Genomic DNA, 21,002 nt, shown 5'->3' with positions numbered 1-21,002 from the left:
AACTGAATATAACACTTTAAATACTGACTTCAGATTTTTTTATTTTTTTGCACAAATCTCCATTTCATTAACACAGTAGCACTTAAATACACCACATTTTACAGTTTGATTCCCATACCATGAAGGTTTCAACAGAATGAACATGAATTTTAATATTCATAATTAAAATGCTCTAGATAGATAAGACAGATTTCTTTTTTACATAATTTAATTATGAATCATAAAATTCACACACACAACACACACACACACACACACACACACACACACATATATATATATATATATATATATATATATATATATATATATATATATATATATATATATATATATATATAATATAATATAACAACTGTTCACTGAATGGTTCTTTAGGGAACCCAATAATGCTTTCAAGTGTATAATTTATCAGACTTATAATAAAACATTATTTAGAATATTTTATTGTTGTTGACAGTATTTTCTGATTTATTCAGATATTCAATAAAATATGATCTAGGGATATTCAGAAAATGTTTGAATAAATACATAACACACATACATGTGTACATAAATAGGGCCTGAGTATAATTTTATTTAATTTAATCATTTTAATGTATGCATAATAGGACCTATTCCTTTTTATAATGCCAAATTTGCATATTTAAACAACATTTCATTTGTAACACAAAACAATTGCCTTATTGTACCATGAGCGATCAAATGGGGAAGCATGGAAATATCTACTAGTTAAAACCTTTACTGTTTACCTGTGCTGTCTTGCTTTCAACAGAATAACACATTTTTAGTTTGTTCATATGTTTCAAACGCACGTTTGAGAAATCTATAATCCTAATTATCAAGCCCTCAGACTTAAAGCAGAACCTCAGTGGTGTTGTGAAGGCGTGTATGGATGAAAAGCGAACTCCTAGCAAATGGCTCATTCATGTGGACTGAACTGTTAGAACAGCATGGTGTCTGTGATGGGAGCGAGAGCATTTAACACAGTGATGATTTACCACACGCCAGGTCAACAGTTTATATTCTCTAAGACCCTATTGCCTAATTTACATATGTTATGGCTGCGCGCGGGCTTACCGGAAGTCAAAATAATTTATTCGTAAAGGCAAATGCCATTCTGAATGTAAATAAAAGCAATGAAAATGATAACTGCAATTAAAGTGATAGTTTTAAAGATAGATTAAGATGAGGTACAATGAACGCCAAAGGGGTCCAATGTTGCTCGGGTCACATTTTTTTTTGCAATTGTTTTTGTGTTCTGCAGAAAAAAAGGAAGTAATAGAGCCTAAAGTGAAGGAGAGTAAACGATGACAGAGTAAACCTGTCTACGATACACTAAAACAACAACATGGCATGTTGTTTTAAAACAGAGTAAACGCAAAGACATTTATTGACGAAGACATTTATTATTGATACGTGGGTTACTTTTATTTCACTATTTCACTATTTTTCCCAAAATTGTTATTATTATCATTATTATTATTTACGTAAAGTGCACCCAAGGCGATAAAACCAAGTGTACTACTTTAAATATACCTAAGTTTCAGCTTTTGTTTACATAATTGAAGGTGCCGCCTCAGACCGCCGTTGTGTTGGATTGCGCCGTTACAGGGGGTGCTTTTTTAGCATAAAAGTTGAAATATCACAAGATCAAATTGTCCTTTGCAGATTGTGCAGAGACAACACGGTGTTTCAAGAGTTCAAAGTCTACATCAACCAGTGATTAACCTATAAGCACATTAACTATAATATTAGTAAAGTTTCTCTTTGCACTTCCCCGCGTAAAGTCGGTCTAAGTGAATGGTAGCGTCCACCCCCTACTTGTACTGTTTTTCTTACAGCGGATGGAAGCACTAAGTTACTCGCTGTTCCTATAATGAAATATGCCCGAGACATTGGGCTTTATTATTACCGTTTTCTTTTAAATCTCTCCCGGATGTAGGATTTCACTGACTTTTTTTGTTGTTGCCTTTTTCTGAAAAGTACAACTCAAGATCGGGAGCAGGTAAATGGGAAATATGGCAGTTAGGAGCGTCCTTTGAAGTCTTCCCCCCCTTTTCGTCGCTGGATTGATCGTGTAACCGAGAGCGTGTCGTTTGAAAAGCCTCATGTTTTCACCGGGTCAAGAGGAGCACTGTGCGCCCACCAAAGAGCCTGTAAAGTACGGCGAACTGGTGGTTTTGGGGTGAGTCCACGCGCGCAGCTATTTTTCCTCATGTGTGTCCGATGTTGACGAGTTCACGCGACTTTGCTATTATTACTCGCTTTTTCCGAGTTTCCTTTCGCAATCTCGCGGTGCGGTTCTTCAGAAACGCCCCGGCATATTTTCGAACGGCTATTTGGTTTATAACTGCGTTTTCGGGGAGTACGGAAATAGTTTGTTTACACACTTGATATTGGTGTGCCAGACCTCCCAGCTCTTAAAATTCACGCGCTCACGTTACTGCACGAATGAAACACGTGCGCCGTAGCGAGCGCTGTCTGTAAGCTAGCACGGGCCAGTCAAATAACTACATTTAGGCTATTATCTGCATGCACGAAAAACCGCCATCTAACGAGATTTCCCTGTGTTATAGAAACGCGCTTTCTAAATGCGATGTGCGTTCTTGCTCCGTCGTGGGGGTGGATGGTTGGGCTGTGGATCGGTTTGATTTTTCAAAGCTCGTATTTTGGCCCCAGCGTTTGGGTTTTGGTGGGACCTTCTCATCGGGATCGTTCATCATCTGTACGGGAAGTCGTAACGAGATGAAGGGCGGTGGAGGAATTCGGAAGCAGCCCACTAAAGTTATTTGTTCCCCCTCCTTTTCTGTGACCGAGCAGAGAGGCTGTCTCGTTTTTACAATACCCCTCCTCGCTCTGCTGGGTTGTAAATCACTAATGTTCCAGCGATCTAAAGCAGGGCTTTTCAAACCGTTCCTGGAGCACTGCATATGTCGGCTGTCTACCTCGTTAGTTAAAAGATGCTTTGGATGTGTGAGATAAGGGCAACCCAAAATTTGCAGAACCGTGAACTCATTTTGATCAAAATCATCCCAAATCGGACCTTTTTGAGTATAAGATGTTAAACCTCAAGCATCTGAAATGTGCCGGAGACATTCATGTATATAATTCTATTGTATTTTTAACCTATTAAAGCCTGACACTCACAAATGTTGTAAAATATGAATATGATCACAATTTTTTTTTTTTTTTTTTTTTTTTTTTTTTTGTGGAAAGTGTTGGATACAATCTGCTAGATGCTTTCTGTAATGTGATTTTAGTTTATACCTTTACTTGGTATAAACATAATGTGCAGTTTCAGGTTGTGTACATCTTTTTTTTTGTGTGAAATTGCTATTTTGTAAGCAAGCATAACATTTATTATTTTTTTTTTTTATATATAAAATATTGTTAGTAGTAATTCAAGAGATCATTAACTGATTCACTGGACTAAAGCAACTTGATTATCGTTATATTGTTTTATAGAAGTCATCTTGAAATTTATGAAATGACATTTTCATGATTTGAGGAGCGTTTATTTCACTCAGAATCATTGTTTTGCCCTTTTATGAAAACTGCATCTAGCTTTGATTTTATAAAACTAAACATTCAAAATTTCTGTAGGCACTAAATTGTGTTTTTGTGCAGTTTAGGCTGCTTTCTTCCTCCTTAAATGCAAGTTCCCATAGTAGTATTCCCATACTATTGTATATGAGCCGTAAAACAATTTCCTCTTAGAAAAATTTGATTTCTGATTACTCTAGTTTTAGGGATTCAGAAGTAAACATTTTTGTTGGGGCAGCTTGTCTAAAAGCACAAAAGGCTTTGTTTCAGTCTCCAATTTGTAGACCAACCTGGCTGCAGGCGCCCCGGGTTCCCTCTGGAATTCTCTGTTTTGTTTCTTTTCTAAAAGTGGTTTTTGATTTGAGTCAATTTTAAGAAGGGCCTGTGGTTAACAAGACTTGAAGAGTGTTGTGTAACAAGTGTCATCTGATTTCACATCCTTATGGTGGTGATAGGCCCTTATTTAGGAACTCAAAGAAAACACAGCAGGTTCACAATACATTTAAAATGCATAAGAACTTTTGTAGAACAAAACTGTTTCTTGGAGCAAGGGAAATGTCAGTTTCACTGAAGCAAATTTAGAGTTGACATGTATTTGCTTAAGTTTACTATTGGCAATTTAATTTTTAGGATTTTATTATTTCATTATCAGATGCATTTCAGACTCTCATAAAAGATAACCCATCATATGATCCAAACCATTAATGTAATTGTAAAGATTCATTTATAAAGAGTTGAGTGGTTTTGTGTCTTTATGTAAATCAATTTTTTTTTTTTTTTTTTTTTTTTGTAAAATGAAAACTTTTTTACGCACCTGTCATATACAAAATTTATTGGTTGATTTGTGGAATTTTGAGTTTCGGCATGAGCCAGACAGACTTACTGTAGCATTTTCATTGTACGTGTGTTTAAAATAAAAAAATGGTACCAACTTTCCGCTGCCCTGATTCAGTGGGGTTGCCTGGCATTGGCTGCTGGCACACAGAGAGCAGAGGCTGAAAGAGGGTATTATTGATCTGGGCACAGGCACATCTGAGCCTCCAGTCCTCCTCTCTCTGTTCATTGTTCTCATTAGACTGACTGAGCTTTTTGATAAGGCTTTGTGGGACACTACAACCCTCGAAAATGCACCTTTTGTAATGGTGTCTTTCCTCTGTGACTGATAGCTGTGGGGAGATGGATCTTGCTGACTCTAAAGTTTCTGCCAACTCACTGAGATGGCCTTACAATCGGTGCCATTCAAACTCTGACCTCTGAAAGGAAGAGACCACGAACCTGGAGCATCTCGGATGTCGTTTTGTATAATTAAAATCTTAAATGCTTTTAAAATCAATGTAAATAATTTCTCGCACATTAAATGTTGCCGTTGTATCACCCACTTTGGGCGAATGTGTCCTTAAATGGTACGTAAAGCTGTAATTGGTCACTTTTTTTCATACCAGTTCGACGTCCTCCCGGCTGAAGGAAAACATTCTAAGGAAACATTTCAGATAGACTTCTAAGGCACCATGTCTAAGGATCTAGAACAATTCAAAGGACCTTCAGTCACAACCAAACAAGCATTTAAGGATTTGCATGACTCCAAGAACAACTTTTACATTCGATGCCGTTCTTTTCATGAACTGCTTGCACAGGACTGTGAGATCTTTTTAACGAATGAAGGGTGCATCTGTAAAATCGGACCGGATAATGACCAGATAATTAATGACGATAATCTCAGTAGACGGGATGTTACGTATTTAATGGTTCGAACATGCCTTGATACTTTCTCTAATTGTTGCGTGATAGGCATCAACAGACAGGATGTTGGGGCGTCTCATAAGTGCTGACATCATGCACGCTGTACAGAGCTGAGTGTGGATTAGCATTTTACTCTGAATCCATGCTCTCGTGAATGCTGTATGAAAAAAGATCCAGGACACTACCAGGAAAATCTGATGGAGCAGAACAGAACTGCTGACTGCTTGTACCAGAATGACCTTAAGTTCTGGAGTCGATGAGAAGTCGTCTCCGTATTAACTGTATTTAGTTGAGGGTGTCTCGAGAACGTTGTTTAACTACGAGTAGCTTGAATAATAGTGTAATAGGTTTAATTAAAATGAGACCTTTCTTCTTCTGAATCAGATGGATGATGGAATAGCATTTTCTGTTTACTTGCCCTAGGGAAGTAACTTCACGAACTGCACATGCTGTTATACAAGAGAACATTTACATGTGAATCATGTTCCTAGTCACTGATGTGTTGCAGCAATTACAATTAATTGTAGCAAATTATTTATATTCAAATAATTAAGTTTAACCGCACCGCATGTAATCGTGATTATGAACTTAGTAACAAGGGTGGATGTCGTTGGTTGTGCTGAACCTTGGTTAATGATTTCCTATTACAGGCTGATAGGGGCCGTTCACACAGAACACGTATTTGCATTTATTTACAAAATAAAACTGTTGCTGTGTAATATTGCCGATGTAAACACGATCTTGCAACGTATGCCCTGTCCCTGAAGTCTTCTGGTTGCGCCACATCTTTGGGAACTGACGTTGATGAGTTGGCGCTGCGTGTAAAAGTGGAAGTTTTTGCAAGCGTAGTGGTAAGGCAACCGATCATGCTTTGTGTGCCCCGTCATGGTCAGGGGTGTGGAAATGACCTCATAGTAACTTTTAATACGTTTCTGTGCAGCATGTTATTGGAATAAACAGTCCAATAGAATCTGTAGACTTTTGGTATTTTCGGTGCTGACTTTGGTGGAAATTAGAGTATTGTGCTGTAATTTGTTGCTAGCATTTTCATACAATGCATTTTATATATAATAATTCTTGTACCTTGAAGCGGCAGCTCTAATTTTTGTCTCCACAATAAGTCCTGATTTGCTCACATTGTGCCGCCAGTAGAAACCGCTTCTGTTCACACTTATTCTCTTGAAAGTGTGTGTGTGTCCTTTTCCCCACTTTGTATGTATTGGCTAATACTTAACTTTAATTCTTAAAAATGTCCCTCATCTAAATGTTATCTAATTTTGCCATTTCTCTTCTTGTACAGGTACAATGGTTCGCTCCCCACTGGAGACAGAGGGCGAAGGAAGAGCCGCTTTGCCCTTTACAAGAGAGCCAAAGCCAACGGTGTCAAACCCAGCACTGTACACATCCTTAACACGCCACAAGCCAGCAAGGTAATCTCATATCAGAAACCATAATTGGGAAACCTAATCATCTGTGAGATTTGCTTTTCACCACCTCTTTGCTGATTGCTGCCTTTTTTCGTCTGTTTTTGATTTGTCACTATTATGACTTGAATTTTTTACGGAGATTTCACAGCCACAATTCCACTTCACTTTGTCTTTAAAGAGTAGTTTCTCAGGAGATCAGAAATTGGGAGGAAACTTAACTGAGTGTGGTAATGGAGAACGTCTGAAAGCTTACTTTCACTCTCCGTCCGATTTACCAGCAGTTACGCTGTAATAATATATTATTATAAATAATCTGACATTAATGGCACAAGCAAATGCCTCACCCTTTTTCAAGAGATTGCATTTCGTTTTATTTTGAAGCAGGGGTGTGTCGACTCTTTTTAGGTTTTTGCACCACGGAGAAAGGCTAAGTTTGTTAAACCATGACCTTCCTATTAAAGCGCGTGATCAACACATGCTCTTCTGAAGCTTGTCAAATCCAGAATCAACTTTATGCAACGGCAATACATGGAATTTAAAATGTTCACCAGATTTTTGAACTCCACGTAGCATAGAATGGTAAAAGTACGTAGTTGGTTTCTTGCCCAGTCGTAAGCGGAGCAATTCAGTGTTTGGTTAAGAAAAATTGCGACTTTATTTACTTGATAGCACTGGCTGCGATAGCATACCTAACCCCATCTTTCCAATGTCTGCTTGCTACCGAGACATTCTTCAGGGATTTACAGGGTGGTACTAAACTAAATGGGTGGGGTTGAGTTGTAAAAAAAAGTTTATTGTCATTCAGAGCAGCCACAGCCAATAAACTAATCTGTGCTGATACTATGAGCCTCCAGATGTTATTAAAATTCACAGAGAGCGTCTTCCCCTCTGACTCTTGAGAAGTTTAATGGGTGTTGGGGATCTGTTTGAACACATTTGATCAGCCAGGCCACAACTTTTCAAGTGCAGCCTGCATTGTATCAGTTCACAATGGTTGTGTTTTGATCATAACTTCTATTCCAGTGACGTAACTCTTTTTTGAGAACATGTGATTTTTATCCATTTGGATCTCTCTCTCCTTTTTTGTGGTTTGAGGCTCCTCTGTGATGATTGCTGATGACTCTGTCGTTTTGTCACTCTAGTCGGCTCAAAGGCAAACTGCCAACAGCCGACATTGTCTGAGGAGATCTTTCTTTCTTGAGTTCTGTGTGACACAGTTCCGTTCAAATACCTAGTGAGCTGCCCAACAAGCTTGGATTTTTAGGAATCCGATTCTGATAGAATTGAGGCATTTTTAAGTTTAAGAAAAATTTGTTGAGGGTTTTCAAGAATGTAAGTGCAATGTAGTTTTTCCCAGTAACCTTTTGAAAAAGCGGTTTACAGAGGACGTCTATACAAACTTGAAGGAGGTCACCTACAAGTGGGCACTTGTTCATTGAACCTGTTTGGGCCATGATCAACAGAGCAGAACCCTAAAGCTATGTTAGGTCACAGGCTGAGAATAGCCATGGCATTGTGCCACCTTACATCCATTATCCTTCTTAACTCAGTCTGCACCTGCCTGATTCCAGTAGGGCTTTACTCTCCTCTCTGATATTGTCTGAAGTGTTGTCTTCAATAGACCATAATATCATAATTTACACTTGGTATCATTGTTCAGACCGACATTAGTGTGTTCGGTGGAGCAATTGCTTCCACAATATTTGAACTAAAAATAAAGGGAAATGGAAAACCGTTCATTGAGACGCAGAAAAACGCAAGGGCTAACAAATGAAATATTACTACCATTTCTGTTAAAGCACTGAGTAGCCGTACTGGATTCTGATTAGGAGTAACTCCAAATTAGGAGGGAGGTACGGTTAAAGGGATATTTCACCCAAAAGTTACAATTATTCGCCCTCAAGCCATCCCAGGAGTATGACTTTCTTACAAATGTACAATTGGAGTAAAAAAAAAAAAAAAAAAAAAAAAAAAAAAATCCTGGCTCGTCCAAGCTTTTGAATGGCAGTGAAATATGGGCTGAGATTTTGAAGCCCAAAAAGCACACCACCATAAAGGTGCTCCATGTGGTTCTAGAGGGTTTCTACTGGGAATTTGCAGTTTCTGAGAACTAATGGAACAAATCATTGTTTTCAGGGAAACGTTGGCTTAAGTAGTTCCAGGCAGGTCTTGACCACATTACATTTGCATGTAATTTTTGTGACCATGATTTCAGCTATTTCAAAGGTCCTTACAGCCTAAAGAGCAAAGGTACCAAACACCACGAAGATACTAAACGGGCAAATGTATATGGACAACAAGAGAAAAATGAGACCCTTCCAAGTTCTGCCACAAGTATGAAAGAATATTCTCCAACTCATTGTTAGTGTTTTTTTTTTTTTTTTTCTCTCTCTATTCAATTTGATAGAATTACATTTAAAGATTAAATAAAAAAAATTAGCTTTTAATAGTCCAGTGCTCATTTTACTTTTACATTTGAACTAGTGGCAATTCAACTTTTAAACTCTATGTAATTCATAGAACGTTTATTATCAAAAGTATATAGACTATGATATTTAATATCAGGCATAGTATATAATGTACACCCAGTTTATTAGCCTAGGTACACAAAACCTAAAATTAACAAACACTGGAACCAAATAAGAATTTCTTAGCAAAACGTGGATAATCTTGGGTAATCGTTACGGAGCAAAGCAGTGATGGTAAGAACTATTTTGAACTTTTGATGGCAGTGTTTCTTCAGGTTCGCCCAAGTTGCACTGCACGTGATTTTTAGTCGACGCGGCAATGAACCATCTTTGAGTAGCACAAACCATTGAAATGAATGGGTTTCCATTGTCGCATTCTGTCAGAAAGGCCCTTCATGTAACACTCTTACGCTTCCTCGGTTGACTGTAGGCATTAAAAAAAGCCACAGCTTGAAACTTATGCATGTTAGATGCATTTTGGGAGTTTCAATTGTATTTAATTGGATCCCTCAGACCAGTGTGCCTAAAGGCTTTTCTCACACTGTAATTTTCAGTTGCAAATGTGACTGAAATGGTCACACTATAGAGCTGCGTTTGGTTATTTTTAAACGTAGGCTTGTTTTGTCATTTTAAAAAGGGAGAATGTGATGTATTTGCGATATGTTTGTTTTACACAAAAACACATGCTCCGTAATTAAAGTCCCATGAACGCAAGGAATGTTTTCTTCTCGCCATGAAACTAGCTGGCATGCTGTATTTTTGGGGAGGTTTTGTTACTGTTGGCTGCTTATTATCCATCCGCAGTGCCTCGTCAGAGCTGAAAATAGCCCAGCGCACAGTCATATGTGAATCACGCTGCTCTTTGGGGTCACGGCGCTCTGAGGTGGAAGGCCTTCCATGGCTCCGGGCATCGGTCTGAAAGGGTTAACTGAAAAAACGACCGGTTCTCCAGCAGTGACACAAGTGCAGCTGCATCATTGTAATGTTAAAGTTGAACAAAGAACAGGCTCTGCGATTTTACTCGCGGTGCTTCCACGGACTCATTTCAGATAATGGGTCACAAAATGTCACTAAACTATTCCAAGAACAATACGTGATTGTTCATGGATGTCTTCGAGGGTTTTTGCAGAGGTTGCCACTTGCATTGAAGGCCGTCCAGTGCTGACGGAGGGCACAGTTGAATTGGATCCTGTGGCTTGAGGTTGGAGGCCGCAGCAGCTCATCTCATAGTGTGTTTACGACAAATGCGAGGCCCAAGCTGCTCCGGCGTCTCACAGATGGAGCGGCTTCGTACACCATGTTGCTCGACGGGTGCGGCTCCGCTAGGTCTATTGTTTGGGGGGCTTTTCTGTAGCTTTTGTGGCCCACTGTAAAACGGGTGGGATGTGGGGGATGGATAGATGGACCCCCTGTTGTGATCTGGCAGTGAGCGTAGAGCGCTGCCCAGTGTTTCACCGTCAAGCCTCTTTGTTCCACTTTGCTATGGACACAAACACGCCACCGACAATAACGTCCCAAATTTTTAACCGAAAACTTGTCATTCGCCAAAGTGTAGCCACAACATAATCAATATAGCTTTGGACAGTAACACTTTAGAATAGGGAACATGTATTCACCATTAACTGACTTTTCCTTTTTTTTAATAGATTCTTCATTTGCTGCATCTTAATAAAGTAGTGAATTACAATAAGGTCATGTAGAATAAGGCATTAATGTGTACTTAATTACTACTAATAAATGGATTATGCATGCTAAATAAACAACTAGTTAAGAGACCCTAAAATAGTGTCACCCTTTTGGACTGTATCTGGGTGTAAAATCCAGTTAAAATGATATCGGTGTATTTTTAATGTAGTATGCAATTATCAAAATCATTTGTTTCTGTAATGGATCAACTGGACTAGTATGTTTTAAGCCCTTTAGTCACAATAGTGTTTCTAATGTTAAAATATGATTTATTGTTGGGATTTATTGCACAAGTTTAATCAAAAACGAGTCTATGGGGGGAAAAACTAGTATACTATATAGTCCATAACAACAGAGACTGTGGAAAAGTACATATAAACAATGCAAGCTGTATAAAGGCCAGAGCTATATTAAATAAAAATATTGGTAATGTCTGAATAAAGATCATTTAGGCTAGTTGGTTGTTGCTTTCCTAATAAATGTAAAGAAAAGTTTGATTGCTTGTAAATATGCACATGACTTTCGGTTTGTAAAATGTACAGAATATAGGATATAACTTTTTAAGTGTAAGGTATGCATTGAGGAAGGCGTCTCTCACGTGCATCAAGCAATCTGTCGGCACCTGACGCGTCAGCCAGCTCATATTAAAGTCTACTTTTATGAGCCTCTTTGAAGCATCTAAAAGCACTTCCATGCTGGGGGCAACTGTGGTCATTCATTTGTTCGTTTTAATATACATGCATTACTTAAACACCATTCACGCTTGTAAAAGGTAAAATTTTCACCTTTTCAACCATTCGTTTTAAATAGATAAATGGAAGTCTACTAATAAAGCACAACATAAAACGCTTTTTCTTAATGATTACAATATTCATGTTTGTGTACAGAACTTAATTTGGATTTGGAGTTCGTGTGTATATATTGGCTAGTTCTGTAACAGACTCACCCAGCCTGACTATTTAGTCTGGGTTGTTACAGGACATATGTGGGGCGTGAAATTTTGGCTTTCCGTTTGAATATGTGAACTGTTTGTGACCTCCGGTGTTATTTAGAACAGTGTTATGTGCATGAGCTTTCACACAGTCCTGGGCTCCGCGTGTGAATTGAGCACTGAGGTTTAAAAACCGTAATGCATTAGGCTGTGTTTCGCAGATACAAACCACCTTCTTCTCTTGCCTGTGTTTTTCCATTGTTGCACACTAGTGTAGTAACCATGACCCAGTTTCCACTCCCTCTTGAGCACACGTGATAGAGATGTGGGTAATTTGGAAATCACAGATTAGAGGAGAGAAAGGGTGAATTGGGAAGCGAGAAATAAGCACACTGGGAAACTGACTGCGTTTAAAGAGCGCAGTGCTGTGGTTTGTCTCAAGCCACCGGAATAGCGTTCACACACGGTGTGCTTTTTTGTAGTGAACTCGATCCGTATTGCAATTCAGAACATGCATGCATATCAGTGACGGCTAATGTTACTAATTCATTAAAGAGAAATTATATAAATTAGTCATGAAACTATACAGTTTTTGTAATTACTTTTATTCATGTGATGTTGCCTCTTCTTACACTCTTGACTTGCATCGTGTATGATTTATTTATAACAAGCTGCATATGACAGCTGTCTGAGTAATGAATGTTTGATGGGGTGTGATTCACATGGACGTAAACGCTCAAATTGCATGTTTGTTACTGTGGCATTTTAGTTTTGGACCAACTTTATCTATACATATACAAAGGTCAGGGTTATTAGGAGTTATAACCTTTTTCAAATTTCTGGGTTTAGCAGCGTAAAGGGCATATAGAAGTATCATGTGAAGTTTTTTTTTTTTTATGAATTTCCAAAAAGGAGACCAAGATTATAGGGCTGCCCGATTATGAAACATCATAATTGTCGATTTATTCCCTTAAAATTGTAATTAGGATTTATTCATTACGATCATCAGTTTTCATGGATGTTTATACCATTTGCTTGAAGCCATAATTTTTTTTAGATAAAAATAAACGAGCTAAAGGAATAGTTGACCCAGAAATGAGGATTCATTCATCCTAGTTCTAAACCTGTATGAACGTCCTTGCTCTTTGCCGAACGGAAAGGATATTTTGAAAAGTTTTGGGTCACCACTGATTTCCTAAATGATTCTGAATTTTGATTTTTGGGTAAACTATTCCTAAACGCATCTTAGGCACACAATAATTTTGAAGGATTATGTAATTGTGGCACGTGTAACTTAAAATTGCGATTTACAAGTTTGATTAACTGACGACGATATGCCTTTTTAGAAGATAGAAAACTGAATTTGAGACGGTACATGCTGCACGTACACACCTGTGATTTTTGTGGTTGCTTGTTTTCTTTTTTTTTTTTTTTTTTTTTTTTTTTTTTTCCTCATTACCGTTGCAGTCACTTCCTCAGCAGCTGTATGTAAAGTCTAATGTATAGGGGTAAAACAACACGGCGACGACTTGCCAAGATGGTTGTCAAAAATTAGTATTTCTCATGCAATTGTAATTGAATTATTCATAGAGTAAACGTCATGATGGCTAGTAAGGATCCCTCAGCTTACTTGGGGTATGAGCCTAAAATAATGCATGTTTTATTTTTATTTTTTTTTTCTACGCATTTTTTCTTTTTAGCAGACAAAGTGAAAGTTGCAAGTCTTATAGAAACTTGGCGGCAACAACAAGAATCACACCTGAATGCTTCACGAACTACATATAAATGCTCTGGAAATGTTTTCAGAAAGTGTGTATTTATAAAAATAAAGGTTCTGTGTGCCACTGAGGATAGCCTCTCTGACAGATGCTTCTGGTGTGTTGTGACAGGCGGTGAACTGTAAGGGCCAGCACAGCATCTCCTACACGCTGTCCAGAAACCAGACGGTGGTGGTGGAGTACAGCCATGACAAAGACACAGACATGTTCCAGGTACTGTTTCGCAAAAACAAAGAAAAGCTCGCAAATTTATTTCCTTTTCTGTCCACTGTTGAGCATGAATTGAGCTTTTCTCTATACTCTTAGCTCTGGTGGAAGTCGGACCTCATCGAGATCTTTTGATTATAAGATGGTTTTGTTAACTCCCCCAGTCACATGCTCCGATACGCTGTTGCGTATGGTGGTGTTTTTTTCTTTTCGGAAAGAGTCATATGGATTGAAGCAAATGGGAAGAAAAGCAAAAACAGGAACCAGCAGCAACCCACGGGGACAAAACAGAAACTGTCTCTATAAAAAGGAAATAAAGTGGAGACCGTTGCATCTTTATTTCAGTACAAGTATTTATAAACAGGATTTAGTGCAGTGAGCACCTCTCTATTCTTGGGAATTTCCACCCCACTTTTAAAACTAAATTAAGCTCTTCAAACAAGTCCCGGCACATGCATGACTCCTTTTCATCCTGTTTACTGTTGACACAAAATAGTGTAGGAACAGTAGTGATCTCTTGGATTTTTGCACTTCTCTTCACCCGCTCTTTCTATACATCACAATATTATGGGGAAAAAAGTTCCCACAATTGATATAGTTATCAACACGCATGAGAATGAAATGACGATAATAATAATATATTACATGGTGGCCAAAATTATTATACCCTTTGAAGTTTCAGCAGCTAAAAATGGTTTTAATTCGTTTTTTTCTGTCTTTTGCTGTAGTGTCAGTGGGGAAATATCAGATTACATTTCTAAACATTCATTTTGCCATAAATTGTAATAATCCAGATTTATTTGACCATAGCCACTGCTCCACACAGAGATCTGATCTGATCATCATCAGTCTGTCTGGAATGACATGAAGAAACGAAACAAACTGAGACTAATCCAGAAGAACTGTGGAGAACAGCATCAAGAAACCTGCCTATAAAGCTATCTGAAATTCTAGCACAAGTGCACTGTGGGCAAAAGCCAAGGATGCTCACACCAATTTTTTAGTTTATTGATTTAAGAATCTCCCATTTATGGCATTATTTTTGACGGCAGCCTTATTTTACAGTGTTTTACCCAGGTGCCTAAAACATTTGACCTGTACTGCTAGCTTTGCAGGGAGATTGCTTTCTTGAAGCATCTTGGAGACGTCGCCACAATTCTTGTGGATTAGTCCGTCTCAGTTTCTTCATGTCATTCCAGACAAACTGGATGATGATCAGATTACTGGCTGTTGTCAAACAAAAATCACATTGGATTATTACAAGTAATGGCAATATGAATGTTTGGAAATGTATGTAAACTGAACACATCACAGCAAAAGATAAAAATAATTTTTTTTAGCATTCTAATAATTTTGACCACCACTGTAACTTTACAGAAATATATTCCAGGTCATGACAAAAATCATTTTTATATGAAGAAGAGGTTATAACTTATTGCACTGTTTCTCAGCCACCTCTTGCAACATTTTTCTTTTGTACGTTAGATTGGCCGATCAACGGAGGGCCCTATTGACTTTGTGGTGACTGACACGGTGTCAGGCGGAGGGGAGAGTGAAGACACACCCATCACTCAAAGCACCATCTCCCGCTTTGCCTGCCGGGTGGTGTGTGAACGCAATCCGCCCTACACCGCACGTATCTACGCTGCAGGCTTTGATTCTTCCAAGAATATATTTCTCGGAGTAAGTGCGTTTTCTTGCCTGGTCTTGAAATGGAATTATCTGTGGGATGCAGAGTTACAAGAAACTTTTATTAAGCTTTCATTTATATATATATATATACACTGTGTGTGTGGTGTCTGGGGAAGTATCCGCTTCTGCTGATCTAGTGGAACTGATCTAAACTTACCTGGTAAATATAGGTGTGTCTGGCTAACTGGAATGAGTCACCCATGTGTAACTAAAAAGAGAGCGCGGCGCGTTGGTTTTTGTGTATGTATAGTAATTAAGTCTCTCTGTAGGAGAAAGCGGCCAAATGGAAGAATCCAGATGGTCACATGGATGGACTGACAACCAATGGTGTGCTAGTCATGCACCCGCGGGGCGGGTTCACAGAGGAGTCCAAGCCTGGTGTGTGGAGGGAGATATCGGTGTGTGGAGATGTTTACACACTGAGAGAAACACGGTCCGCTCAAACCCGAGGGAAACTGGTCAGTACGTCCGCTGCATTTGCTCGGTTTAGTTCGGTGTATACAATCATCAGTTCACTCACAATTCATTTAAAAGTCGTGATCAAATTGCAGAAACCCTCTAGACTAATCTGAATCGCAGATCCAAAATAGGGGTTCAGTCCACGGTCAGGCAGTTTCTTTATGCTGAGCTTCCAGACTATATAGATGGAACAATGTAGTAATGAATTCTGGGATGGCAAGGTCTACTGGTTCAAATCATGGTAAGGATGACTCTTGAGCTGAAGATTAACAAGGCCCTCTACTCTCACTGATGTCATTGTCTTATAGATCGTGCTTGTTTCTGTCTTCAGTTTGCAAATTCAGTTACAATTGCCTCGTTTCTTAGCTGCGGAAGTCATCACGGTTGGGTAAACTTTTATAGCGGCGAATGAAAGGAAGGGATATTTATTTTTAAGTGGGGCATGTTTGACAGCTAAATGGTTGCTAAAAGCAGTTATTTAGTTTTGTCTAATTAGAGCTGTGATGTACAAGCCCCACAGTATGCTTGAGTCTCTGAACTTCTAGCTCCTCCTGGAGGACAAACGTGAATCTGCACGCGTCGTTACCAATGCCATCGATTTCATTACCACAACAGTTGTTTTGCCGAGGAACACTGCTAAAAATAAATATTAACAATACCCGTGAGTTTAAACTCATTTGTCATTTGAACCAAAGTTTACAGAAACAGAAAAACGATATTCATAAAACCGCTTGTCCTCTGCAAGATTGCGGAGATGCAGCTATGGGCGGTTTGGTGTCTCCAGTTCACCCGTGCATGTCTTGAGGATTGTGGGGTAAACTGGACCCAGATGAAACCCACGCAGACACGGGGAGAACATGCAGTCACAGAAAGACAGGGTTCTGGTTCCGGTCATTCTGAGCATTTTCACATCATGAAAGGGGCTGGTGGAGAAGTGCTGACTCTTTCTATGGCAGGTTCATTGAGAAATGTAACAACGTTGCATTAAATTGCTCTGCCTGTCTAAATGTATAACTGCAGAAGAAAGAAACAAACTGCTGATTCACTCTCGCCTATTCAATGTCTCTCCAGCATAAACAAAAGCCTTTTAATGGCAATTTATATGATAACTGCCGATTTATACTACAATATATATACCCTACCTTTACTGTGAGGCGACTGTGCACCATAACAATAGTAAATCTCCTTTCATTTGCAGTGAAGCACAAAAAACACAAGCAATCTTTGACCTGCACAGATGCGTTTATCTACACTTTATCAGTGTACAGTTGTAAACCATAACATTGCAATTTGTCATTGCGTTATTCAGACGCTATTGACTATATGCTGCTAACGATTAGACCGTTACCTCTAATTGGCTAATCTATAACTGTTAATTCTTTCTGGCCAGCTCAGTGGAAAACTAATCTTAACATGTCTGTTAGGTATTATTCTTGTATGGCAGACTGGGTTCAGAAGTCAGGACAGACTTGAGAGCAAGACTTCGTTTAATAGGCCTGTAATGAGATCAGTTAACCAGTTAGACTGAAAAGCCTTTGAATTTTAAAGGGATGGTTCACCCAAATTATCCCATGATTCACTCAGGCTCAAGCCATCCTAGGTGTATATGATATTTTCTGCTTTCAGACAAATACAATCAGAATTTTTAGATTTAAAAATGTTAACCCTTCCAAGCTTTATAATGGCAGTGAAATGGAGGAGTCGGGATTTAAGTTCAAAAAGTATATCCGTCCCTCAAAAAAGTGCTCCACATGGCTCCGGGGAGCTTTATAAATGCCTTCTGATGTAAATCTATGTTTGTGTAAGGAAAAATATCCATATTTATCTCTGGATCACACTCTTAAACGCATAAATATTTGTATTATTATGAATATTAATAACTCTGATTGCATTCGCCTGAAAGAAAGTCCTATACACACAGGATGGCTTGAGGCGGAGTAAATTATGGCATGGTTATCATTTTGGGACAAACTTATCCCTTTTAACGAACACCTGTAATCCTAAGGCTAGGCCTTTTTTGTATGGAATTAGCTTTTCCTCTGGGTGTTCCGGTTTCCGCCTCAATTCAGAGACAAGCAGGACAGATGAACTGGACACCGTGAATTGTCTGTAGGTATGAGTGTGAACCCTGTGATGGACCAGCCCTTTGTCCAAGGTGTTTCCCGCAACCCAACACGGGACACGCGTTTTGTAAAATGTATGTACGGAACGCCTGTAACGAATGCATTTGTTTGTTTTCTGCTCAGGTGGAGAGTGAGAGTAACGTACTCCAGGACGGCTCTCTGGTTGACTTGTGCGGAGCCACGTTACTCTGGCGCACAGCCGACGGCCTCTTCCACACCCCCACTCAGAAGCACCTGGAGGCTTTGCGGCAGGAGCTCAACGCAGCCCGGCCTCAGTGCCCCGTGGGCCTCAACACCCTGGCCTTTCCCAGCATGCAGCGCTGCAGCCGTGCCCTGAGCAGTGTCCCCGCCCAAGAGGACAAGCAGCCCTGGGTCTACCTTGCGTGTGGCCACGTTCACGGCTACCACGACTGGGGCCACCGTTCTGAACGAGACCCCAACGCTCAAAGAGAGTGTCCCATGTGCAGAACCGTGGGCCCCTACGTTCCCCTCTGGCTCGGATGCGAACCGGCCTTTTACGTAGATACTGGTGCGCCGACACACGCCTTTGTACCTTGCGGCCACGTGTGCTCAGAAAAATCAGCCCGCTATTGGGCAGAGATTCCTTTACCGCACGGCACCCACGCTTTCCACGCCGCTTGCCCCTTCTGCGCTACCCAACTCAATCTGGCGCAAAAGTGGGCAAAGCTCATCTTTCAGGGCCCTGTAGACTGAGAGCGTAACGGAGGCGGACGGTGGCATAATGGAAGCGTATGCTGAAGGACAATTTGTAGAAGGTGTGACCGCAAGCTGTGAAACTGCCCTTGAAACGCTTATGCTGGAGAGCAGGTTCTTGCTCATGAACGTGGTGATCGTTGGCGAATGACGGGTGTCCATCATGATTTCCTTTTTTTTTTTTTTTTTTTTTTTTTTTTCGTCTACTGGCCTACAAGATGTCAATTCACACCAGCATTACCACATCACTCAGGAGATTTAATTCATTTCTATACCTGGCTTTTAGACCCAAGGTGCTTTTGTTTTGGTTCTTTCTTGGTGATCATCCTTCCTGTGGAGTTTTGTTGCTTTAATAACCCTTTCCGGTGCTTTCCAAAGAACTTTACTGAACTTCCGATTTGGAACTAAACTGCGCAGGATGGTCGTAGATGAACCAGGACTGAACACGCATTTATTTTAAGTAGCTCGATGTGTGGGAACTCCAGAAGAACAGGATCCCACATCTCCACTGAAGGCTTCTAAAGAATCCAGTGATTTGAGAACTGCAATGCTAAAACGGTTGTTTCCAAAGATGACAAAAAAAAATGTGATTTTTAGTTTATACTTTTACATGAAGTGCTACCAACATAACGCCCCTAAAGGAATGCTAATCGGCCACGGTGGAAGCTTCATTTTGGATCGCGCATTATAATATCAGTGACTTGTCATTTTAGCCTAGTCTTCTGTTCGGCTGCTTCAACGATCAAGTATTTGGAAACTAACACGTTTTGTTTTTTCTTTCTGTCTCAAAGGTTAAGGATTTTTAAGCTTTGACGTTAAGGTATTTTTATTCATACCGGGATAACCGGTAACAAGATTAACAAAGGATGTTGCCAAATATTTCCGGAACTGACTATAGAGTTAGTAACTTAAATTAGTTCCTGGTGTTATTTTTATTTTATTTTATTTTTTCACTTCCTGAAAACTGTCCCAAATAATTTGGTACTGCTTATTCCTTGCCACTTGATCATTTTCCACATGGTGATTATTGGTATACAATCGAAGTAGATGGGAAAATGGACTATTCTGCAGGCGGCATCTAGACTTTTCCTAACGAACTGTGGAAAAATGAGATTGAAAACAATGATGGTAGAGGTTTATGGCGTAAAAGAGCTATGAAACGGTGATCACTTTAACATTTTGGTCATTGGTCAAAATTCTTCCTATTTCAACTGTTTTATAAGCTTGTTATGAGATTACAGTGACTTATTCCACTATTTTCCTAAAATTTATACAGAGATGTGGTTTCTTTTGCCTAAAGACATTTTTACGAGGATGTGAAGAGGATATTTTAGGCATACTGAAGGGGTATTTTTTTAAACGCTTGCATTTACAGAGGCTTTTTACTCACTGAAAAGTATTTTACTACACACTAGCCCATGTACAGTTTGTTTTAAAACAGATACTAATATATTTATTCAAATATGTACTTTACTGTGTGGTAGGTGTCTGTATGAATGTATCAGCCTGAACAGCAACATCTGGTCATCACTCATTTCTAAGTGCATGCTGCGTCTGGATACTTAACCTGTGATCAGTCAGTAGTCATATTTCTCTTATTGATGCTCAAGCCTTTGATCCTTTATCTGGTTATGCTTGTGTTTGCAGAATAACCCAATGTTCCTCTCATGTTCAATTCAGAACTAATACGAAATGTTAAAGGAACACTGTAAAATGGAATCAAATTGGATTAAATTTTTTTTTTTTTTTTTTTTTTTTTTTATATAAACGTATAGCTACATGCATACATTTTTTAGAGGGATCTTCCGTAGTGTTTTCTTGAAACGTAACATATCGTTGTGAAATGTTGACACCAAAAGCAAAATGAACTCTGGATGAGGAGTATATTTACTTAAGCAAAGCTACTGTTCATTAAAAAACATGCTGATGTGAGTCTCTTTCATGTGGTGTAAACTTAAATAAGGCCAAACCCACCTTTTTTTTTTCTCTCTTCTTTTTTTAAAAGAATGCCAAAAAGGATTTTGTGAAAATGCTTTGTTTTGTCATGTTAAACTCCAGGGAGCACAGTTCATGTGTGAACTATTGTATATTTCAGTTGTGCAAAATTAGGCACAATAAACATTACACTACGGAGTGTTGGTGTTTTAATCGCAGCTTTGCAGCACTAAGCCAGGGTCAAAAACATTTTCACTACAAGTAGATAATTTGACATTTGAACCTTGAAAGATCAG

At 39.1% G+C, this 21,002-nt stretch overlaps 1 protein-coding gene across 1 annotated transcript; it reads left to right on the top strand.

Moving 5' to 3' along the window:
• The first annotated feature begins 1,828 nt into the window (after window positions 1-1,828).
• peli2 (pellino E3 ubiquitin protein ligase family member 2) lies at window positions 1,829-20,703 on the top strand. Its single transcript, XM_043262636.1, has 6 exons — window positions 1,829-2,188; window positions 6,587-6,716; window positions 13,688-13,789; window positions 15,269-15,466; window positions 15,745-15,933; window positions 18,181-20,703. Exons 1-6 carry the CDS (start codon window positions 2,112-2,114, stop codon window positions 18,769-18,771), a joined length of 1,287 nt encoding a protein of 428 aa, XP_043118571.1. The 5' UTR covers window positions 1,829-2,111; the 3' UTR covers window positions 18,772-20,703.
• Window positions 20,704-21,002: the final 299 nt, after the last annotated feature.

This window comes from Puntigrus tetrazona, chromosome 17, assembly GCF_018831695.1.
Source record: "Puntigrus tetrazona isolate hp1 chromosome 17, ASM1883169v1, whole genome shotgun sequence".
Taxonomy (NCBI): domain Eukaryota; kingdom Metazoa; phylum Chordata; class Actinopteri; order Cypriniformes; family Cyprinidae; genus Puntigrus; species Puntigrus tetrazona.
This window is presented reverse-complemented; position numbering and strand designations above follow the sequence as displayed.

Bases quoted from the DNA above. Each gene is read 5' to 3' on its own strand.
- peli2 (XM_043262636.1), top strand. From the start codon at position 2,112: ATGTTTTCACCGGGTCAAGAGGAGCACTGTGCGCCCACCAAAGAGCCT. The intron at 6,717-13,687 runs GTAATCTCATAT...GTGTTGTGACAG, and splicing joins ACACGCCACAAGCCAGCAAG to GCGGTGAACTGTAAGGGCCA. The intron at 13,790-15,268 runs GTACTGTTTCGC...TTTGTACGTTAG, and splicing joins AAGACACAGACATGTTCCAG to ATTGGCCGATCAACGGAGGG.